We start from the raw sequence: 21,206 nt of genomic DNA, 5'->3' as shown, positions 1-21,206 counted from the left end.
CGCTCCAGCACGTAACCTCTTCATGATTGAAAGCTATCAAAGGTCCACGCAAGACTATGGTTTTCCCGTAGTGTGGCATAACATTTTTGATGTCTCGCCATTAAATAGGACAATTTTTGTTTCAAATCTGCCTGAAATTCAATAGATTACAATATTCACTGGTCATAGTCCACTGTGAGATTACAAAACTCATTTTTGGCCATTACTCTAGAGTATAAATGCTAATTGTGACAAAGTTTCATAAAAATGTCAAATAGGACTATGACATCATAAGATACTTCCAGAAACTCTTTTCTGTCCGTTACTCAGCGTCATGTCTGAGGAACAGACGGGGAGACATTTGGTCGAATACTGAACTGGTGACACTAATCTGTAAACTGTGCTGATTGTAGAGATCTTCTGTGTGTGAAGCGTCCACGTTTCCACACACATGGATGGAACGAGTGTGCAGAGGCTTTAAACCGCAGGGCGTAATTCTAGTTTTTTGTTGTTGTAGGGAGTCAGTGACATGATCCACCCGCGGCCCCGTGATGTTTTTCTCTTCCTGTGGAACCATCTTGAAAAAGACCTGCGTGTTTTGGGGAAGGCTCTGGATCAGAACATGGACAACACAGCAGTTACTATTCATTTGATCCTGAACCAGTCTACTGCAGGTGATTCTGACTTTACAGACATTTAAAGCTTCTATGTTGTTTTTTATTTTAAATAGAAAAAAACGTGACGTAGCTCTGCTGAATGTAACAGGTTCCCGTGGAGCAGGAGCAGATTTGTCCACCAAACAGAGACGGCAGCAGTGGGAGAGACTCGTCTGTGAGTCTGCCATCAGCCCAGTACTTCGAGTAAGTGTTTGAACGCGGTGCATTTTTTGCTTTGAAGACGTTGTTTGCTCTTTGTGTCTCGGGGTGATAGAACCTTGTTTTGCCTCTGTGCTGGCCATAGCAGAGGCTGGAGGTATCATGTTTTCGGGTTGCCCATTTGTCCATCCATCCCATTCTCGTTAACGCAATATCTCAAGAACACCTACGAGGATCTTCTTTGAATTTGGCACAAACGTTCTCATGGACTCAAGAATGAACAGATTAGATTTTGGTGGTCAAAGTTCAAGGTCACTGTGACCTTTCATCCATCTAATTCTTATGAACGCAGTATCACGAGAAGATCTTGAGGGAATTTCCTCAAATTTGGCAAAAACCCCAAGTTGTATTTAATTGATTAAACGTTGGTGGTCAAAAGTCATTTTGACCTTGAGACCATCACATTATCCTGAATGTTATAATTCAAGAAGGCCTTGAGGAATTTTCCTCAAATGTGGGACTCATGTCCACATGGACTCAAGAATGAGAAGTCGGTCATCAAAGGTCAGGATCACTGTGACCTTGCGTCCATGATATTCTCATGAATTTCAGAGATATTCTCATGATCTTAAGATGTCTTGAGGGAAATTCTTCAAATTTGGCACAAACGTCCAATGCAACTGAACAAGTAACTGTTTAAATTTTGGTGTTCAAATGTCATTGTGACCTTGCAGCCGTCACATTATCGTGAATGCAATGTCTCAAGAAGGCCTTAAGGAATTTTCCTCAAATGTGGCACAAACGTCCACTTGGACTCAACAATGAACTGATGAGAAGTTGGGGGGATAAAGGTAAAGAACACTGTGACTTTGCGTCTTTAAAGAATTTCTTCAAATTTGGGACAAACGTTAACTAAACAATGAATTAATTTACGTGTTTATTCTAGTTAAAAGCAGCGGTTACCTGCTATTCTGTACCTGGAATCAATATTAGAGACGTTTTCATAAAAAGATGCGTTACATGGTGATAAAACCTTTTTTCTGCTGTTTTCAGGATTTGCAGAGGAAACTGTCTGAAGCTCAGGAGAGAATCGCAGCTGACGACGGACTCGCTGGAAGTCCCCTAATGAATCTCCTCTTTAAGGATCCTGCCACCATGCTGTCCCTCCCCTCCGACTGCCCGACACATCGCTCGTCCTTCTGGACTCTCCCCGAGACGATGACGGTGGAGCGCTTCTCTCAGCTGGTGGGAGAAGCTCAGGGACGAGAAGCTCAGGGACGAGAAGCGCAGGGACGAGAAGCGCAGGGACGCAGCTCCTTCACGCTGCTGAGCCTGTTCCTCAGGAAGGTCAGTGGAGGAAAATCACGCTGATGTGCACCACATCTGTTAATAATAATGTTTAAGTCATTAAAAATTAAGTATTTGCATGAGCCAAGACTAAAAGCTCCCAATAACATTAACCCTTTAGAACCTTGATCGACATCAGTTTTGTGTTCAAACCTCTGGAACCTGATTAGATTGGTTTGATTTATTTTGAAAACAAGAAAAAACATAAAGAGCAAGCTGGCAAGAAATGTCCAGAAAATTAGGGAAAAGAAAAACTGAAAGGTGACAAGAAAATGACTTGAGATTATTAGATATTATCTAAAAAAATAGGGGGGAAAAAGTACAAAAAAAAAACTATATTTATCATTCTTATAATAAAATATTAAATTTTTTTGGCACTTTCAAATGGTCGTTTTCTTGTAACTTTTGTTTTGTTTTGTTTTTTTAAACTAATTTCTTGCTAATTTTGGGGGCCATTTCTTCTGATTAAAGCAAATATGCTCAGGTTTCGAAGGGTTTGTCTTATCTGATCATAATGGCACATCAAAAAAAAAAAAAAGAATGATTTACGACGGCTCGGGCTGAGTTTTATCACAGCTTCACACCAAATGATTGAGCAAAACTCTGCAAAAGCTCTCATGATTTTATTCCACCACTGGAAATTTGTCCCCGACGGTGAAATCATTTGAAAACTCGTTTGGTTAAAGGCCAACATAAAGTCTGGTCTCTGTGAATATGAGTACATGTAGCATCACTACATGTTATTAACATGTTAGTTTTGGTCCTGACATTAGTGACGTATCAGAGCGTTTGACATGTGCTGTGTGTTTATCTCTCAGATTCACTGTGTGAGGCAGTTACATCACCTGCCGGAGCTGGCGGCTCTGCAGTCGGACCTGCTGAGGGCGTTTCCTCTGACGTCCGACTCAGCTCACACTATAGCACAGATGTTACAGCGAATACCAGCCGGTAAGCATTTCATTTTTAACTACAAACAACAAGACAAACATCCCACAAACACAAACTGACCTTTCTGATTTTCCTCGTCAGGATACCAGAAGAAGTCGCTGGTCGAGAGAGTGGAGACGTTCATCAGGGTGTGGAACTGCCTGAGAGCAGAGGTCGCAAACAACTGTAAGCATCGGCGAAATCAGACAGAACTGAGAGAGAAAACTTAATCATTAAACCCTGTGAAACCTGAGCAAATTCACTTGATTTAATAAAAAAAAACATGGAATGAGCAACTTAACAAGAAATGACACAAAAAATAGTACGAAAATTTCTATAAAATTGAAAAAAAAGAAAAATAGAAAGAATAATATATATATATATAATATATATATATATATATATATATATATATATATATATATATATATATTATATATCCGTATTGCTCATTGCCCTTCCTCCATGTTTTTAAGAAATAAAACCAATTCGCTCACATTCCCGCTCAAGTTAAATTGCTCGTGAGTGGCGTCGAAATGCAGCACAAGAAAACTAATGTTGATCCAGGTTTCAAAGGGTTAACTGATGTGCTTTCTTTGCTGTGTGACTTTATTCATCCTCTCTGCCTGTGTTTCTCTGTGTGTGTGTGTGTGTGTGTGTGTGTGTGTGTACATACAGCAGCAGAGCTGGGTGTGGATGTGAACTTGTGTGAGAAGGAGCTGACAGTCGAGAGCTCTGGGGAGTTTCTGACCCCGTCCCGACACGGACCGGGTTCGTGCCTCCGAACTCTGGTCGACTTCCTGTCGGAGACTCACAACAGTCTGGTGAGAGCGAGCAGGCGAGAGGACAGGTGAGGGAACAACGCTGGAGGCGACATTCAGTGACTCTAATCTGTAAACTGAGCTGATTGTAGAGATCTTCAGTGTGTGAAGATTTTTCGCGTTTTCACAGACATGGATGGAAACTGTAACTGCAGTTTGACTGAAGCGCGGGAGCGTACAATAAGGCTGTGATAAACAATGGCGTTTTTAAAATTTCTTTAGAAATCGGCAAGTACTAAAAATTTCCTTTTTTAAATGACCAAAAAAAGTATTAAAAAATCTCCCAAAAAATAGAAAGAAAAAAAAATCAAAACTTAATTGCCAGGTTTTTTTAAGTGGCCAAAAAAAACATTTATTTAAAAGAAAGACATTCTTCTGGCTGTAAAATTAATACACCCATTTAATACTGTATGTATCTAATGCCAAAATAAGAATTATAGGTCTCTTCTCAGTGCTTAAAAAATAATTTGACATTTTGGTCTCCAAAAGTACCCCCATATGACCTTTTGGCACCACCCCCTCCCTTCCATAAATAACAAAGAATCCCTAAATTATATTTAATGATTCTGTTTTAATTTTAAGTTTTTAAATGATAATATTTACATTTTAAGAATCTATTGCAAGATTTTAATTATAGTCTTCTTCTCGATTTTAACGGCTAATGAAACATCACCACCAGCTTTGACTCTTCGGTGTTGCTCACAGCGTCGTTGTAGTCTGACTCACAGGATGTGGGCCGCGGCTGTAAACGTGCTATTGGGATTAAAAATTTGGATCATGCTAAAGGGCGTCACGGACGTCGTTCTGTTTTATTCCCGCAGCGAGTACAGTGTTCCTTTAGAGAAGATATCAGAGACCCAGCTGACTCTGTGCAGCCCAGAGAGGGAGCTGCTCCCGCTGGTTTTATCCCACTGCCAGTACACCCTGAGGAAAGGCGGCGAGACCGACAGCAGCTACGACCTGCTGGGCATCCAGACCCAGCTGGCCCGCCGCTTCCTGGCAGGAAAACCTCTTATCCAGGCGGTAAAAACTGAACCATACAGCTGCGTGCAGATTTCAGGTGACAGCAAACACTCTGCTAACCAGCACTCTTCTCTTTAATCAGGACACCTCGAGGTACCTGAACAGACACCTGCAGGATTTCTCTGCAGTCCTCAGCGAGGTCAGAGGAAAGATTCATCAGGTACAGATTCATCATCAGCTCACTAAAATACGGTCATCAAAACCCACAACAGTCTTGGAAAGAAGTTTTGGAAAACTAAATATAACCTGAATGTTTTTGAAAAGTCATGGATTTTCTTTCACAAACCTGTATAATGAAACATGATGTGTTCAAGGACTGTTGGAGTTGTGAAGATCCAACAATGATTTCTGTTTTTATAGTTTCTGGTGTCATTTTGTTTGTTTTTTTAAAGAATAAAATAATCACCAAACTTTTAAAGAAAAAAAAAATGCCAACATTTTTTTCTTTAGAAATTACCAAAAGTTTTTGAAGAAAAAAAAGTACCACTTTTTAAATCCCCAAATAACTTTTCTTTTAATATCTCCGTAAGATTTTTAAAGAAAAAAAAATTGACCAAAATGTTTAAAAAAAAATTCTCTCGGAGGTGAAATAAATACAGAATACAGCCGTTTAATGCTGTCCCCCCCCCAAAACCAAGACTAAAATGCAGCTCCCTCCACAGTGCTTAAAAAAATCACTTTTAATTTTTACAATGAATATGTGTTTTAAAGAGCTGTTATATAGTAATGAAAAAGAACCGATAATAAGTATCGATGGTCGTTTCAGAGGAGGTAAGGTCTCTGAAATGGAAAAGTCCTTGAAATGTGTTGGTAATGATGTGTCTGACCCCTGGTCCTCGTCTGGGAATGACTAATGCCGGCCGGAGAACGTTTTCCCCTGTAGGATTTTGTGAGGCCACTTTGTTAGAGGTCACATTCCTTAGCTCTCACTCGCCGCTGCTGACAGTTTCCCCGTCTGTGCTGCAGGAGCCGCTGAAGGGTTCGCTGAGCAGCGCCGTGAGGACGGTGCTGCGCTCGTACACAGACGTGTGTGACGCCGTGTTTGTGGTGGAGATCGGCCTCCGCTTCCTCGGCAAGACGGGCGGAGATCCACGAGGTCGACTTCTGACCTTCCTCTCTGATTCGCTGCAGATGGAGCCGCAGATTTCCAGCGCCGTCGCCAAGGTAGAAACCTGCAGAGCTGCAGCTATTTCCAGAGAAACACAGATATGCAAAGAATGTGATGATGCTGACCTCGTTCTGCAGCTTTACAGCGTTTATAAACTGCTTATTGATACTAATGTGGGGAAAAATGACTTTAAGTGAGAAAATGAGTTTACATTGTGCTTAATGCAAATCAAAAGTTTTGTTTTTGAGCATTTATCTTTCCAGACCTTCTTTGGCTTTTGTCCTTTTCTGTGAAATATAAAATCTATTTGCAGAATTTTAAAACTTGCATGAATTATGTTATCCATAATCCAAAATCAATCTGAATCACCATGCAACAATAATTTAACAGTGCAGACTTTATGATGGATTACACGCGTCAGGCAAGTTTCACGACTTTGCTAAAAACTGAAATGATTGAAGGGCTGCAAAAGAAAAGAAAATGCAGGAGCTAAACTGTAAAAAAAAACAAAACAGGTTTGTGCTTGTGAAATATTAAAACTGTTTTCTTTTTGTTTCAGGGTCTTGGAGAGAGCAGACTTGAACACAGCATTTTCACCTGGCAGCTCCTGACTGCGTGGAAATCTGAGCTCATGCTGAACAGAAAGCAAGTAAGTATCAATATGATTTTTTAAAATAATGCAATTTTTAAAAAATTTAAAAATCACCAGCAGTTTTTAAAGAAAAAAATGGCCAATTAAAATAAAAAATATCCCCCCAAAAAGTAGAAGCCCTCTCTTTCAAAAAATATAACAAAAAAAAACCAAATAAATAATTTTTAAAAAATTCTTGAAGCTCTAATTGAAAAGCTTATTCTTTCCTTTACAGAAATTTCATAAATGTTGTCGTACCAGTTCTCTACAGACGGGGCATCTGGCTGCAGCCACTCATGTAATAGGATAAGAAGATACTTTATTCATTCCTGAAAGGGAAATTCGGGTGTCCAGCAGCTCAAATTACAATACAACACACTTAAAAGAAGCATCCTATAAATAGAAAATTATATAATAAAAGGTGAATAAACGAGTGAATAAAGAGGGAAAAATAAAATACCATAAAATAAAATAGAAATATGATGCATTGTAACTGCTTTTCTAGCAGCTAAACTCAATATTCCAAATAATAACTTTTTTTGTACTTTTTTTTGTATTTGTAGATGTTGAGAGTAAACAGGAGCTGTTTTCCCAAATGTAGTCACTAATTCTGTATAAATCTTACGCCACACCGAGCCACGTTTAAGACTTTAAAAAAAACAACAAAATCTATGAAAGAAAAGCCACCTTATTTATTTTTGGGTCGTTATTTGCACCCGTGACCTCGGCCGGCTGCCTCTGACTGACCCCAAACACCACAGAGGGTTAAATTTTCTGGGCTGTAATCCTTTGAAAGTGTGCCGTCTGACACGGCAGGCGCCCAGAGGTTGACCCCAATAAAAAAACTGCATTTGAGGAATTCTGTCTGACTGCACTTACAAACTATTTGTTCTTTCGTGTTTTTTTGAATCACGTTGATGAATTCGTGATCGTGTTTCAGGAGCCGTTTCAGAAGCTGCCGCCCGACTTCCAGCAGAAGCTGAATGAGGAGCAGAGGAGAGGCCTGAAGCTTTTCCTCGCTGTCACTGATGTCGAGATTTTCTCTCTGGAGCTGCACGAAATCCTGCTGCTGAAGACCAACAACGCCGTGACGGAGCAGCGCTACTACCCACACTGGGAGTAAGCACACGCCATTTGTAACCCATTTGTACCCCCCCCCCCATAGTGAAAACAACCAACCATTTGTGAGGTTTTTTTTTGGAGGTTAATGAGCCAAATGGAAAAACAATCCCAAAATAGAAAATGTTGAAGGCACAAATATCAAGTCACATCGCCGCTCTGTATATTAGCAAACAGATTTGTCTTCACGCATCACCAGCCATGTTTCCATTATAGATTTAACTAAAACTTTAGCAATATTTTCAAAATTTTGACAAAACACAATTTTGAGATGACTGTATTTCCACTGAGTGATGTTAGGCAACTTCTCTCTAATGTTCTCTAACGCGACTTTCCTCTTGTGATAACATTACAGTAACCATGGCGATGGATGTCCAAAACACTGACAGGTTTATGTCTGTTGCAGCCACTCGATAAAGCCGATGTAATAACGCAGTCATTTCTTTGTCTCGTATCAGAGTGAAGAAGATCTCCGTCTCTTCCTCTGTTTTGTAGAAAGTCGTGACTTTGTTGTCTTCTTCTTTGGGTTTAATGGCGGTTGGCATCCATAAAGTCACGTTACCGCCACCCTTTATGTTACATATGTTACACATGTGATCTATCAAAGAAAAAAAGTGTTTCCCCCAAAGTGCAGAATTTCAGTGTGTATCGCCCCCTGCTGTCTGTCTGCAGTATAGGTCATAAAGCCCGCCCCTTCATGTTACTGCATGGGCCAAACTAAAAACTCAAAGTACACACCAAATAAACTTTGGCATATAATAACAATATATATTGTTTTTAAATATTTAAAAAAAAAAAAAAATGAACAGTAAAGCTATCCTGTACATTGTATATATGTATATATAAATAAATAAATGAATAAATATATATAATTTTTTTACACACCTACACATGTTTGCAATAATAATAATAATAATAATAATGATAAATAACGGTAAAAATAATGTCTATAATATACTAATTATTAATGTACCATACACACGCATATATTAATATACAGCATTTGCCCATCTTGACTCTTGAATGATTATAATAATAATAATAATAATTAACAATAATAATAATGATAGAGTAAACTGGTTGGGAAAAGTGGATTGAAGGGGTAAGAAACATTTCCATTTGAAGCAACAACATGGAGTTCTGGCATTAGTTTACCTGAGAGTTGTTTTTAGGAGTTTTTGGTGATCGCCTGGGTGCAGAAGTGTGCCTGTTGTCAGCTCAGAGATTAGCACCGCGGTCTAAAGGAATCCATTGATCCCAGTCAGCTGTAATCAGAGTGAAGTGTGGAGGTCTCACCCGGGCTGTCCTCAGGGATTTGGGGCCTTTTGACTTCCAGGAGCGGAGCGTGACCCCTCCAGGCACCCATCTGTCAGGGGAAGGGAGCTTTAGTCGCATCCCCTCAGCCGCGGGTCATTCCCATAGAGGCAGCAGCTGGACGGGGAAGTCAATGGGAATGCTGCTGGTGAAAACAATGGATGCTAACTCTTGTCTTTGTGTCCTCCCTCCCTGCTGTCTCCAGCCTCAGGTCCACCTTAGAGGTCCATTTGGAGCAGAAAGACCTTCCAGCTCTGCCAGAGCTGGACGCTTTACCGAAGGACATCACAGTGGGACAAGGGGCGGACGTGTGGAGGGCTGCTGTGGAGTTTAAAAGAAGATAGCTGAAAATGTCTGATCTTTTATGTCTGATCTTTGTTTCGTTATTGAAATATTAATAATGAGATGTCTGGTCTTTAGATGTCTGTGATTAATGCATTCCATATAAAAAGGGCCGTTCCGATTAAACATGTCTGTTTAATTGCTTTACGAAAACTTAATTTACAATGAAGAGTTTTTTAACAATTGTCATACAAAAAAAAAACATAAAAGGCACCTTTGTAAAAGCCAAAGGAATCCAAAGTCTGTTCATTTAAAATTATTTTTTGTCAGCCACATATTACTTTATATTGAAAGTTGTACACCACTGAATGTGTAGCATTGAAGTACTTTACTTTGTGAAAGTTCTTTATTTTGCAAGTTTAATCTAAAAAAAAACAAGTTGAAATATTTGTGAATATATTTTTTTATATCACAAATGTCCACAAATTCAGATCCAAAAATTAAAGTAAAATATTTTTTAATATTTGACATTTTTGAATTAAATTTGCTATTTGAAAAATTATTCAAAAATTAAAGTTGACATTTTGATAAAAGCATCCAAAAGTTGCCTTTCAAGTAAAAAATAAAATAAAATAGAAAAATCTTTGGATATTTCATATGTTTTTTTAAAAAAAGGAGAAACATTTTTTAGAAGCTTTTATTAAAGGAAGTGGACTATATCTAACTCTGTTCATTCAGCAATATATATATATATATATTTTTCATTTTATTTTTTATTTTTATTGATCATTTTTCCAAGATAAAAGTACATTGCACATCAGTAAGGTTTATTTAAAACACTTAAAACAGAAACAATCTCTAATATACATACAAGTAAAAAAAAAGACACACAACAGAGAAAAAAACAAGCAGAAAAGTATTATTTTTATTTTCCAGTCAACGAAAAAATGTAAACTTGTCATCACGCCTCTCTTTGCAAAGTCAACCAAACCGTCGTTCTAACCCCGCCCCTTTAGAATCCTCACAGAGAACGACGTCTCCGCTCGGCCAATCAGACGCGCGAACAAAGAAACAATCTTCTTTCTCCGCCAATCACAGGCGGCGCGAGGCGACTAACATCTGTGTTGTTGCCACAGAGATCCTGCGCTCCTCAGTGTTTGTCCACTGAGTCAACGGAGCACTTTCTCTGGATGTTTGAGAGATTTCTGCCGGGATTAAAACCCTGAAAGCGACCGCAGCTCAACAGCGATGTTGCCATCCAGCTTTTGAAGTAAGTGTTTGACGCTACCTTGACATTTAACATCCAATTTCCCCCCGTTTAAGTGGAGAAAGACGTTAGCTAAAAAAACGCTTTTCCTTGACCAGACTTCACCTGGAAAACAGACGATTTTATTTCAACTTATGACGGATGTAACGGTTAGCTCTGCGTGAAGCCAAGCCGGGATATAACAGGTTAAAAAGGGTATTGTGTTTTAATAACTTTAAACGATTAAACATCCAGATTTTTTGCATCAGTCCCGGTCAACAAGGTAATGAGGTTAACTCTACATTTACCGTTAGTAACGGTAAAATTACTGTTAGCTCACCGTAAATATAGCGTACCTACAGCTAGCTTGCAAATTAAAATATTAGTTGATGACAGTTGTATTTTCATTATTATTAATATTATCATTTTTATGATTTTGCTCTCACTAGTATTGTTAAACGATATATATCATACTTGTCATTCTTCACAGTGTTGTTTTTGTGATGGGAAGATGATAAGCTAACAGAGCTAGCATACACCTGCCTGAGTAATATGTTGTAAGGGACTGTTCGTTATTTATGGGGGGGGGGGGCAGAAAGGGAGGAAGCATGTCAAATAATTATTTTCAGTACTGGGGAGGGACTTGTGTTTTTTTATTTTAGCTTAGGGGAGGGGAATACAACTTTAAATGGCTGTATTTTGTATTTATTTTACTGACAAATTTTAGGAAAAATATTCTTTTTTGCATTCTTTGCATTCTGCTTTGCTCTGGCTTACTGCTGCACATATTTAAGATGTTGTATTTTCCCTTATTTTATGCATTTTATATGCTGTATTTTTATGCTTATTTTATTATTAATGTCAGAATGTTATATTTTATTTTCCATTTTATGTTATGCATTCTGTGCACTAATAAAAGAAACTGTAGAAATATAAATTATTGTTTGATTTTCGAATTTCCGATGTACCTTGGACACATTATGTGGGAGGAACGCTTTTGTCAGAAAAGGACTTAAAGTAGTGATATTTCATATAAATCATCTCATCTCATTTAAAATTTGTCCAAAAAATAAAAGTTTGCATGGGCTAACAAGCATGCAGGCCAAGAGTGAAAAAACTTTTTTCAAGTCAAGGATTTCATCTTCAACTTTACCTTTTAAATTTCAAACATTAAGGGCTTGTTTTACAATTTAATAACTCATTTGTGGTGGAGGGAGAGTCATTCAAGTCAGAGTCAAGAGAGAGTCAAGTCAATCGGAGAAGCTCAAGTAAAAATATTTGCAGCTTCTGGGAAGATTAAAAAAAAGTCACACACCCTCTATCCCCCTCCTCTGATAAATAAGGAACAGTCCCTAAGGAATAAACTTTGAAATGTTTTAGCCTCAGCAACATTACAGTTTATTTATTTTAATGAGCTTGGTTAGGTTTTATAAGCTACTCCTTTATGCTTTGACTTTGACTTGGTTCCAGCTGTAGTAAAAATAGTGAGCGGTTTTGTTGTTGGTTGCCGTGGGAGACAAAACATTCATGAGGAAAGTGGCTGTTACTTCCTCTGTTGTTGTGGTTGTTCCCACAGTCCCCAGGCAAACAGCATGTGTCCTTTTCTGTCTCATATCCAAACGTGTTTTGCTTTATTTCAGGTTTTCAAAGGATGCATACAACACGCAGCCCTTCTTCCATCCCGACAGGTGTCTCCGGAGACGCCTTGGACCTCAGTTTATCAGGCTCCCAGCTCTCTATGTCCAAAAGACCCAGCAGTGCGTCGCCTGGGAAATACTTCTCTCGGTCTGTGTCAGTGTCTGTGGCAAGCGACAGCAGAGGAAAACGCAACACGCTGGTGAGTAACTGAGTGGAGCTGCTGACTGTTTACGAGTCATAATGTAATCAAGATGCAGCAGAGAGCAAATTCAGGTCGTCTGTGTTTTTTCAGAGGTGTGCGATGTTTGCAAATAAATCTTATAAGTCAGTAATGAACCTTTAAAATCCACAGAGTGATGCCAGCTTCGGGAGCTCCCGCTCCATCAAGAACCTGAGGCGCTCCAACAGCACCACACAGGTCAATCAGCAGGCCAACATCAGTTTAAGGTACAAACACACACACACACATACACACATACACACCTGCTGATGGAATAACACTGCAGCTATGAGTTTATTGGTTTAGTCAAAAGGGGACGTGCACAAAAGACAATAAAAGATGATACAGCAGCTGCGGCTCAGGTGGTAAAGTGTGTCATCCTCCAATCTGCATGTCAAAGTATCCAAGTTACTGAATCCCAAATTACTCCAGATGGCTGTTCGATGGGTGTGTGAATGTCTATGAATGTCTAAAAACTGAGTAGCAGGTGGCACCTTGTACAGTAGCCTCAGCCACCAGTGTGTGAAAGCACTTTGAGTGGTCAAACTATAAAAAATAAATGCAATTCAAGTGCAGGTCTATTATCGTTTACAGTACAATACGTACAATTAACTGGGTTTCCATGGACATTAAAAAAAAATCACATCAACTGAGGAAAAACTCCCCAAAAAACCCTGTAAGGGGTCAAAAAGAATGATAGAAACCTCAGGAAGAGTGGCTGAGGAGGGATCCCTCTTCCAGGATGGACAGGAAAATTTTGGAGAAGTTATGCATGTTTTCTTTGAAAATCACCAAACAAAGAAAACTTTCAAAGGCCAATATCAACATCTAAAATATTTAGACCCACATGCAGAGCCGAAGTTTTTCAGTGAGAGTCAGTTTTAGTGTCTCTGGGCCTCCGTCACTCCTTATCACTGACATTGACGCACTGAGCTGCGTGTCGTACAGTCTGTGCCTCAGTGCGATCGCGTGATGAACTTTACAGTAACAGCATCTGAAATATGAAGGACATGTTTTTGGAAATGAAGGAATGTTTGGATGATGTGTGTCGGAGCTCATGTTGCAGCAGCTCGGAGTCTCTGCTCTTTAAACCAGATCGCCTCTCTTCAGCGAGCAACAGCTGGCGGCCCTGAAGCCTCAGCAGCTCGGACAATAGCGGCCGGGCGCGCCGGCTCTCGCATGATAAAGAGTGGAGGGAAGCCGGGCGGCTGTTGCTAGGGTCGCGGGGTGCAGGGACTGTCTTTGTCCCAGGTTAGAGGGGGAGGGCCCGGACCTCGGGGTCAGGTTACCCTCTCAGTGAAAGGAGAAGTGTGTGTGCACGCTCTAGGTCTATTGTTGGCAGCTGCCGCCGACCCTCCTCCTCCTCCTCCTCCTCCTCCCTCCTCCTCCTCCTCCTCCTCCTCCTCCTCCTTCGCTGCCTAAGATGCAGAGGGGCTTTAAATCTAAAGACGGTATAAATACCCGCTCCAACAGACGGTCAGTCATCAGGTTATCTATGCCGAGTACCTAAAAGATAAAGCCAATATCAGAACGAAAGATTATTTAACTTAAGTTGTTACTAAGTATTTCTTCCTTTCCAGACTCACTCAATCTTTACAGACTGACTGAGCCAAAACAAGCTGCAGAGTACATCCACTGGGCTTTTAAATGCATGTTTAAAAATGAATTAATACCTTATTTTCAAGAAAACAAAATAGTAAAAAAAAAATCTTTAAAAATCACCCCAAAAAAATCAAGAAAAAAATGGCCGAAATGTTTTAGTGAAAAGTCACACAAAAAAATGTAAGGAAAAAAAGTCATCAATTTTCTTTAAATATCATCCAAAACATTTTTAAAAGAAAAAAAAATTTAAAAAAAGAAAAAAGTTTAAACTCCAAAAGAAAATTGCCAAAATATTTTCTTTAAAAATTACCAAAATTTTTAAAGATAATAAAAAAAAAGTCAGCAAAATAAATACAAAATACAGCCATTTAAAGCTGTACGCCCCGCTCCTAAAGTCTAAAAACCCCCTCCAAGTCTGCGAGCATTTGAGTCATCGGGTCACTCGCCGCCCCTCTCCCCGCGTGCTCTCTTGTAAAGCAGAAAGTGGAGGAATGTGCTGCCTGAATCGTGTTGTCAGATTTCTTTTCACTGGGCCAGCTGGCTTCACCGCCCCCCCGGAAGACAGACACACACACCCACACACACCCCCACACACACACACACACACACACACACACACACACACACACACACACACACACACTTACACACCGCCGCAGACAGAAACCCCCCGCACAGACAGCAGGTCGGCCTGCGTCTGTGCCTCTCCGTGGAGGTGCTGCTGTGTGAGGCTGTTTGAAGGATGAACATACGCAGGGATCAACATATGCCCAAATTTACACAGAATCCATAACGGAGTTCCCCAGCAGACGGTCAGCTGCTGCAGACTGGATTCCAGGACTCGGGGGGGAGAGGAGAAGGGGATGAGTCCTGCAGCTGTCCTCACAACATTTAATCACAAAAGCTGCCACTAAAAGACACGACTGCAGGTCCCTGCTTTGTGTCCAGTTGTTTAATCGTGTATAAGCTCTCGTTAAGTAGAAATTGAGCCCAGAATGTGTTTTTTTTTTCTTAAAGGGACAGAACTACACGTCCTTGAAATGTCTTAAATTCAGTTTAATAAATATTAGGGCCTAAAAAGTTATTAAATTGTAAATTAATGTAATTTTTTTCTAGGTCTTACATGCTACAAACATTTAATCAAATTTCATTTATCCGCCTCTTGATTCCTTTTTGTCAAAATGAGTCACGCTCTTCTGCAGGAAAGCCCACATTTCTGTCTCTTAACTCTGAAACATAAATTATATAAATAACATAAGCGTATTGAGTTTATTTAATAAGAAAACAATGATTTGTTCAGAAATCAGCCTTAAATTTGGTGAAAATGACCTTTAAACAGTCTTAAGAATCATTAAGTGTACGTGTCTGATACCTGCAGACACTCTGAGGTAACCCACAGTGCAAACGATACATGTTTTTTACTCCAAAAAACAATATCCAACATCTGTCCATGCATATTATCTGCATTTTATTTCCGTCGGTTTTGAGATAACAGTCTGTGGTTTTCTTTGTCGTCAGTGAGAGTGTTTAGTCCCACATAAAACAAATTTCCTAATCTGTGTCTGGTTTGTGTTTCTCAGTCAGGACCCGAGTGAGGACTACCTCGCCCTGTTTGACAGCAGCTCAGATGGACGCAAGAAACTGGCCAGTCTCAGCAAAGCCTCGCCGGACAGAACCACATGGAACATCCTGGTATTTCCATCAAGCTCACTCTGACACCCGTCATCACTTTTGATTTAATATACATCTTAATCATCAGGTTATCTATGCTGAGAAGCTAAACGGTAAAGTTAATGAGCATTTCTTCCTTTCCAGGCTCACTCAATCTGCAGAAACAGGCTGCTGTGTACGTCCACTGGAGGATGTTTAAAAAAAAAAATCTAATAATTTTTAAAGAAAACTAAATAACCAAAGATTTTCTTTAAAAATCACCCAAAATAAAATAAACTGCACTTTTTTTAAGGAAAAAAATCATAATCACAATCAGTATTTAAAAAAAAAAGAAAATTGCCAAAATGTTTTCTTTAAAAATGATCTTATTTTGAAACAGAAAAAACAATCACCAACATTTTTTTCTAAAAAAAGTATCATCAAAATTAATAATTAATCATTCAGCCATTTAAAGTTGTATGCCCCTCTCCTAAAGCCAAAATATAAAACAGTCCCCCCCAGTGCTTAAAAATTATTTGGCATGCCTCCCCCTTTTTGCAAAACCTTCTCCCCGCTCATAAATAACGAACAGTCCCTAAGTTATACTTAAATATTCAGTTCTAATTCTGTTCTGAATTCATTACATTTAAATAATATTTCAAAAATTTATAAGGAGTGTCTTTGGTCGTTTTCAGAGAATGCATGGTCTTTAAAATTTGCTTTAAGTCATGGAAAGTCCTGGAAATGTATTGGTAAAAATGTGTATAAAACCTGCCTGAATGGTTCCATTGCAGCCTGTTTGATTGCTGCAGAGCTCTTTCTCTCTCAGTACTGGACCATTTTCAGAAATAGTTTCCTCCATTAGTCATTTAGACACAACCACGTGAGAATATAGGCTGCGGGCTGAAAAAGTACTGAAGTTTCCTTTTAAATGTGTCACATTTTACTGATTTTCAGTGTCTTTGTTTCTCCTCTTTCAGGACGATCAGCCCCGATCGTTCCCGCTGCACTCCAGCTCCCGCAGCACCGGCAGCGTGGACTCTCCCACCAGCCTGAAAAAGAGAGAGCCTGGCATCGCTTTGGCTGCAACCTTCACCGCCAACAACAGGTGGGCAGCGTCTCCCACACACACACACACACACACACACACACACACACACACACACTCACACTCAGTGGAGCAGAGAAAGGCCTGACACACAGGGGGTTTGAAAGGCCTGTTTTCTGTTTGAGGAAAAAAAACATTATCATTTTTTTTCTTTAAAAACCACAAAAAAAACTTTTAAAGGAAACCAAAATATTTTCTTTGAAAATCAGCAGCATTTTTTAAGAAAAGAAAAGTTTTTTTTCTTTTAAAAATCACCCAAAAAAATTGAGTGAGAAAAATGCAGAGATGTTGTGTTTAAAAATCACCAAAAAAATGTAAAGCAAAGAAAAATATCACCCAAAAAATTTTTAAGCAAAGAAAAAAATCACCAAAAGTTTTTAAAGAGAAGAAAGGTTAATTTTTTTCTTTAAAAAATCGCCAACATTATTTTAAAGGAATGAGGAAATAAGGAGCCTGGCATCGCTCTGGCTGCTGCCTTCACCGCCAAACACACGTGGGCAGACTCACCCACACACACACACACACACACACACACACACACACACACACACACACACACACACACACACACACACACACACACACGGTCCGGTGACGACCTGCACTGCTGCATTCTGTGTCCTTGCTGCTTCTCGTGTTTCGTACCTGTCGATGATGGCAGCTGATAGCGCCTGCAGGAATTTCACCCACACACAGAGTTTTTCTGTGCGGGCTGAGTTTGTCGCTCGGTGAGAATTTGTGTCGCAGCGTGTTCAGTATGCTGAGGCGCCTTCAGGGAGGCGCAGTGAAAGAAGCTGGCAGTGGCATCCTTGATATTTTACACTAACTGCCTCCTGCCCGAGTGTCATTGTGCCCGTTTTGTGTTTTCCAGGAGCAACAAGGGAGCTGTGGGGAACTCCGTCACCACCATCTTACACAACAACTACTCTGAGAAACCACTGACACCCAAGAGCTCCAACCAGAGACCGTCCTTTAAGTACGTCCTGAAATTAGCACCATTGTTGCCTTGAAAAGGTTTATTTACTGTGTAGATGAGCAGAGTTACACCTGTAGGGTAGAGACTGGAGAGTTTGGGATCGAAACCTGGTTATACAGGGAGGTGAAGGGATGACGTATTTTTGGAGGCCGACCTGGAAGTTATCATTGCGCTGGTCCCCTCGTCATTTTACCCAAAACCCATTTTTAAAAAACCCTGAGACTCTGAGACGAGGGAACAGGAAGTGCTAAAAGGCGAATGGACTTCCACGTTTTAGGACTATCATGCAACGTTTAACCAGCAAAAATTTCGTCTAACACGATCTAAATGCACTTTAAACGATGTGCTACAGATTGTTTGGACGAGGCTCGTGCTCGTCTGTGGTCTGAATCCACGGTGACGTCCTCGTCGTTTCTGTTTTCCATCCAGTCAGCGGTCAACCCGGATGAAGAGAGACTCATTTACGAGGTTGAAGAAATGATTAAAACTTCAGAAATACACGTTAGTGGTGATTAAATGACTAAGACACCTGCTCACGTGCAGAGGGAGAAACAGCAGAGACAAAAAGAAATCCTCGCTCCGTAGATCTGGACAGTTTTTCGTGCTCCATCTGCCCGAGTGTGTTTGCTGCCTGTTAGGAGAAGACGTTTCACAGAATCAGATCAGTTTTAATGCAACTTTTCAGGAATTTATGTAAACCTATCCTGAATATCTGCTCATGATATTGACTCTCACCATCTTGGTGAAATGTCGGAAACATCTCAGTCAAACTCCTTTTTTAAGGATCTTTTTGTTGATTTTCTCATCATATTTTTCCCTCAGTAACATCCTGAAGGCGACAGCGAACGACGAGGTGTCACAAGACAACAGCTCGCTGACAAAGTCCCAGAAGAACTTCTCCTCAGCTCCCTCCGCCTCCAACAACAGGTCTCCTGTGTCTGCGCAGCGCAGCAGCCCCGTCCTGCCCCGCCGGAGGGAGGTCACCGAGGAGGAGGCAGAGAGGTGAGACCCGAAAACACTGACTCCACTGTGTCTCTACTGTGTGTTTACTGTTCTATTCAAGTTAACCCTCAGGGCTCCACTTTAATATCACACACACTCGTACCAAACTCATATCAAAATCAAGCTTTTAAACATACTGTGCATTAATATTATTTTCTATTTTCATGGAGTTTGTTTTTTTAACATTTCTTATCATAAATGTCAAATATTCGTGAATTTTTCAGTATTTCAACCCTTTAATTGCCAGGTTTTTGTCAAGATGCCACTATGTTTTTAGATTGAAAAAAACCCCACAAAAAATGAATTTTTGAGATACTACATGCAAAGAATATTTTTTAATATCAAATCCTGGGATATGTCTGTGATTAGCAGCAGGGTTGATTTTTATACTTTTTTTGTACAAATAAACACACTCCTATCGCTCTCACACAAAATGCGCTTGTGAAAACCAGGCAATAAAAATATTACACATTAATATTATTTTCTACTTTCATTGAGTTAACTTTTTAACTAACACCAGTCATGATTATAAATATCAAATATTCATTCATTTTTTTAGAATTTTTAACCCTTTAAATGCCAGGTTTTTGTCACAACCTGTCACAACCACAGACAAAATAATTTAAAAAGAATGAAATGAGAATGAAGAATGAAAAGCACATAACATGCAGCGAACAGTCCCTGAGAGTTAATGTTCTTCTTCTCTTGTGTGTTTGCAGGTTTATTCAGCAGGTGAACCAGGCAGCCGTCACCATCCAGCGCTGGTACAGACGCCACGCCAAGAGACGCCACGCTAACCAGGCGGCACTCAAACGCATCCTCGCCAGTAAAAGAAAGGTATCCGTGCGTCCTCAGGCTGCCTCACCTTTGATTCTCAAATGTCTGAACTGGTTTTATCTGTCTCCCAGTTACTGTGTCTACACTATCGATGTCTTTCTCTTTCAGGAGTGGGAGGAGAGGACGGAGGAGGACGGTCGCCTGGAGCAGCAGCAGCAGAAAAAGGACGAAGACAGGAGACGAATCCGTGAAGAGAAAGCTCGTCTGGCTCGTCTGGCTGCCATCCAGGTGCTCAGCTCATTTACCTCCTGAGCTTTTTTAAAATTGCACTTTCATAGAGGTGGCAGTAAATATCTGCAAGTTCAAAGTCACGTCCCTCAGTTTGTTTCAAAGTCTTTCTTTAAAAAATTCCAGTCTCCAAGTTGAGATTTTTCAGTGACAGTCTATTAAATATTTATAAAGTATCTGTCGAACAAGCCACTTTCCCTCTGCACAAAGAACAACTACTAACACCTGCTGACATCTGGCTTTTTAATTTAACCCTCTGAAACCTGGGCAAATTGGTTTAAATTCTTTTAAAAACATTGTAGAAAGGCAACTTAACAGATAGCCTAAAAAATAGCAAAAAATTTAGCCAAAAAAGTGGGAAACAAACAAGGAGATCACCTTTATTTTGAATATAAAATTATCATTAGTTACAAAGTTATAGGAGAATTGCCTGAGAAAAGTCAAAAAACAAACAAACAAACAAATGACCTATAAACAGTGCAGAAAAAAAGAAAAAAAATATATATATTTTTTGTAATTATCATAATTGGAAATGTTTCCCTATTTTTTAATTGTTTCAGTAATTCTCCCCTCTTTTCAAAGACAACATTTTGGTAAAATTTCTTGTAGTTTTGCAGTTTGACAAGTTGGTTATTGCCTTTTTTCCATGTTTTTCAAAGAAATCAAACTAATTTGTGATGTCATACATTGTCCCGTGTCTCCCTCTGGTGGCGTGTTTTAGGAGCTGCAGCAGAAAAGAGTCCAGCGGGTTGCAGAGCCTCAGCACACGGCCGAGCTGGAGCTGGACGGTTTGAGGCAGACGGGAGGACGAAAGAAGCCGCCCAGGATCTGTCCCACCAACAAAAGTCCAGCGTCACCGAGCAACAACGGCCCGCTGTCCCCCACAGATGTCAAAGCTAAAAACACAGGTATTACACGCCGAAACTCAACTTTAAATCCAGTTTGAGTCACGCAGGAACTGTACTGATTCATTTTTGTTCCCACAGATTCCAACTTGAACATTGCGGTGGATCTGAGCGAGCTGAGCTTCAGAGCCATTTCTCCAGCTCTGTCCAACCACAGAGACTCTCAGTGCTCACAGGTCAGTACGTCCGACCTTCACTTCCTTCATCCGCCACCTCTCACACTTTCTCCTCGTGTTTTACCCTTGTTATCAGAGAATTTAAAAAAAATATAGTAAAATGTGCAAAGAATATATATATATATATATATATATATATATATTCTTTGCACATTTTACTATATTTTTTTTAAATTCTCTGATAACAAGGGTAAAACACGAGGAGAAAGTGTGAGAGGTGGCGGATGAAGGAAGTGAAGGTCGGACGTACTG

The 21,206-nt window shown here is 39.9% G+C and overlaps 2 protein-coding genes across 2 annotated transcripts in view; both read left to right on the top strand.

Annotated features, from left to right (window-relative positions):
* The window catches only part of rnf213b (ring finger protein 213b), a 46,447-nt gene extending 36,855 nt beyond the window's left edge, over positions 1 to 9,592 (top strand). The window contains 12 exon segments of the mRNA XM_042508178.1: positions 497 to 653; positions 745 to 839; positions 1,848 to 2,141; positions 2,960 to 3,089; positions 3,171 to 3,254; positions 3,750 to 3,918; positions 4,711 to 4,912; positions 4,995 to 5,072; positions 5,879 to 6,076; positions 6,580 to 6,669; positions 7,592 to 7,770; positions 9,290 to 9,592. Coding sequence (XP_042364112.1) covers positions 497 to 653; positions 745 to 839; positions 1,848 to 2,141; positions 2,960 to 3,089; positions 3,171 to 3,254; positions 3,750 to 3,918; positions 4,711 to 4,912; positions 4,995 to 5,072; positions 5,879 to 6,076; positions 6,580 to 6,669; positions 7,592 to 7,770; positions 9,290 to 9,428 — 1,815 coding nt within the window. The 3' untranslated portion in view covers positions 9,429 to 9,592.
* A 939-nt stretch (positions 9,593 to 10,531) lies between these two features.
* Positions 10,532 to 21,206, top strand: part of cep131 (centrosomal protein 131) — a 19,160-nt gene continuing 8,485 nt past the window's right edge. The window contains exons 1-11 of the mRNA XM_042508605.1: positions 10,532 to 10,636; positions 12,253 to 12,449; positions 12,603 to 12,697; positions 15,653 to 15,764; positions 16,703 to 16,830; positions 17,702 to 17,806; positions 18,629 to 18,808; positions 19,528 to 19,645; positions 19,754 to 19,873; positions 20,595 to 20,781; positions 20,860 to 20,954. Coding sequence (XP_042364539.1) covers positions 12,264 to 12,449; positions 12,603 to 12,697; positions 15,653 to 15,764; positions 16,703 to 16,830; positions 17,702 to 17,806; positions 18,629 to 18,808; positions 19,528 to 19,645; positions 19,754 to 19,873; positions 20,595 to 20,781; positions 20,860 to 20,954 — 1,326 coding nt within the window. The 5' untranslated portion in view covers positions 10,532 to 10,636; positions 12,253 to 12,263. The remainder of the gene's footprint in view (positions 10,637 to 12,252; positions 12,450 to 12,602; positions 12,698 to 15,652; positions 15,765 to 16,702; positions 16,831 to 17,701; positions 17,807 to 18,628; positions 18,809 to 19,527; positions 19,646 to 19,753; positions 19,874 to 20,594; positions 20,782 to 20,859; positions 20,955 to 21,206) is intronic.

The sequence above is a fragment of the Plectropomus leopardus genome, chromosome 19, assembly GCF_008729295.1.
Source record: "Plectropomus leopardus isolate mb chromosome 19, YSFRI_Pleo_2.0, whole genome shotgun sequence".
Lineage (NCBI taxonomy): Eukaryota > Metazoa > Chordata > Actinopteri > Perciformes > Serranidae > Plectropomus > Plectropomus leopardus.
The sequence above is the reverse complement of the archived record's forward strand: the minus strand, read 5'-3'. Positions and strand labels throughout refer to the sequence as shown.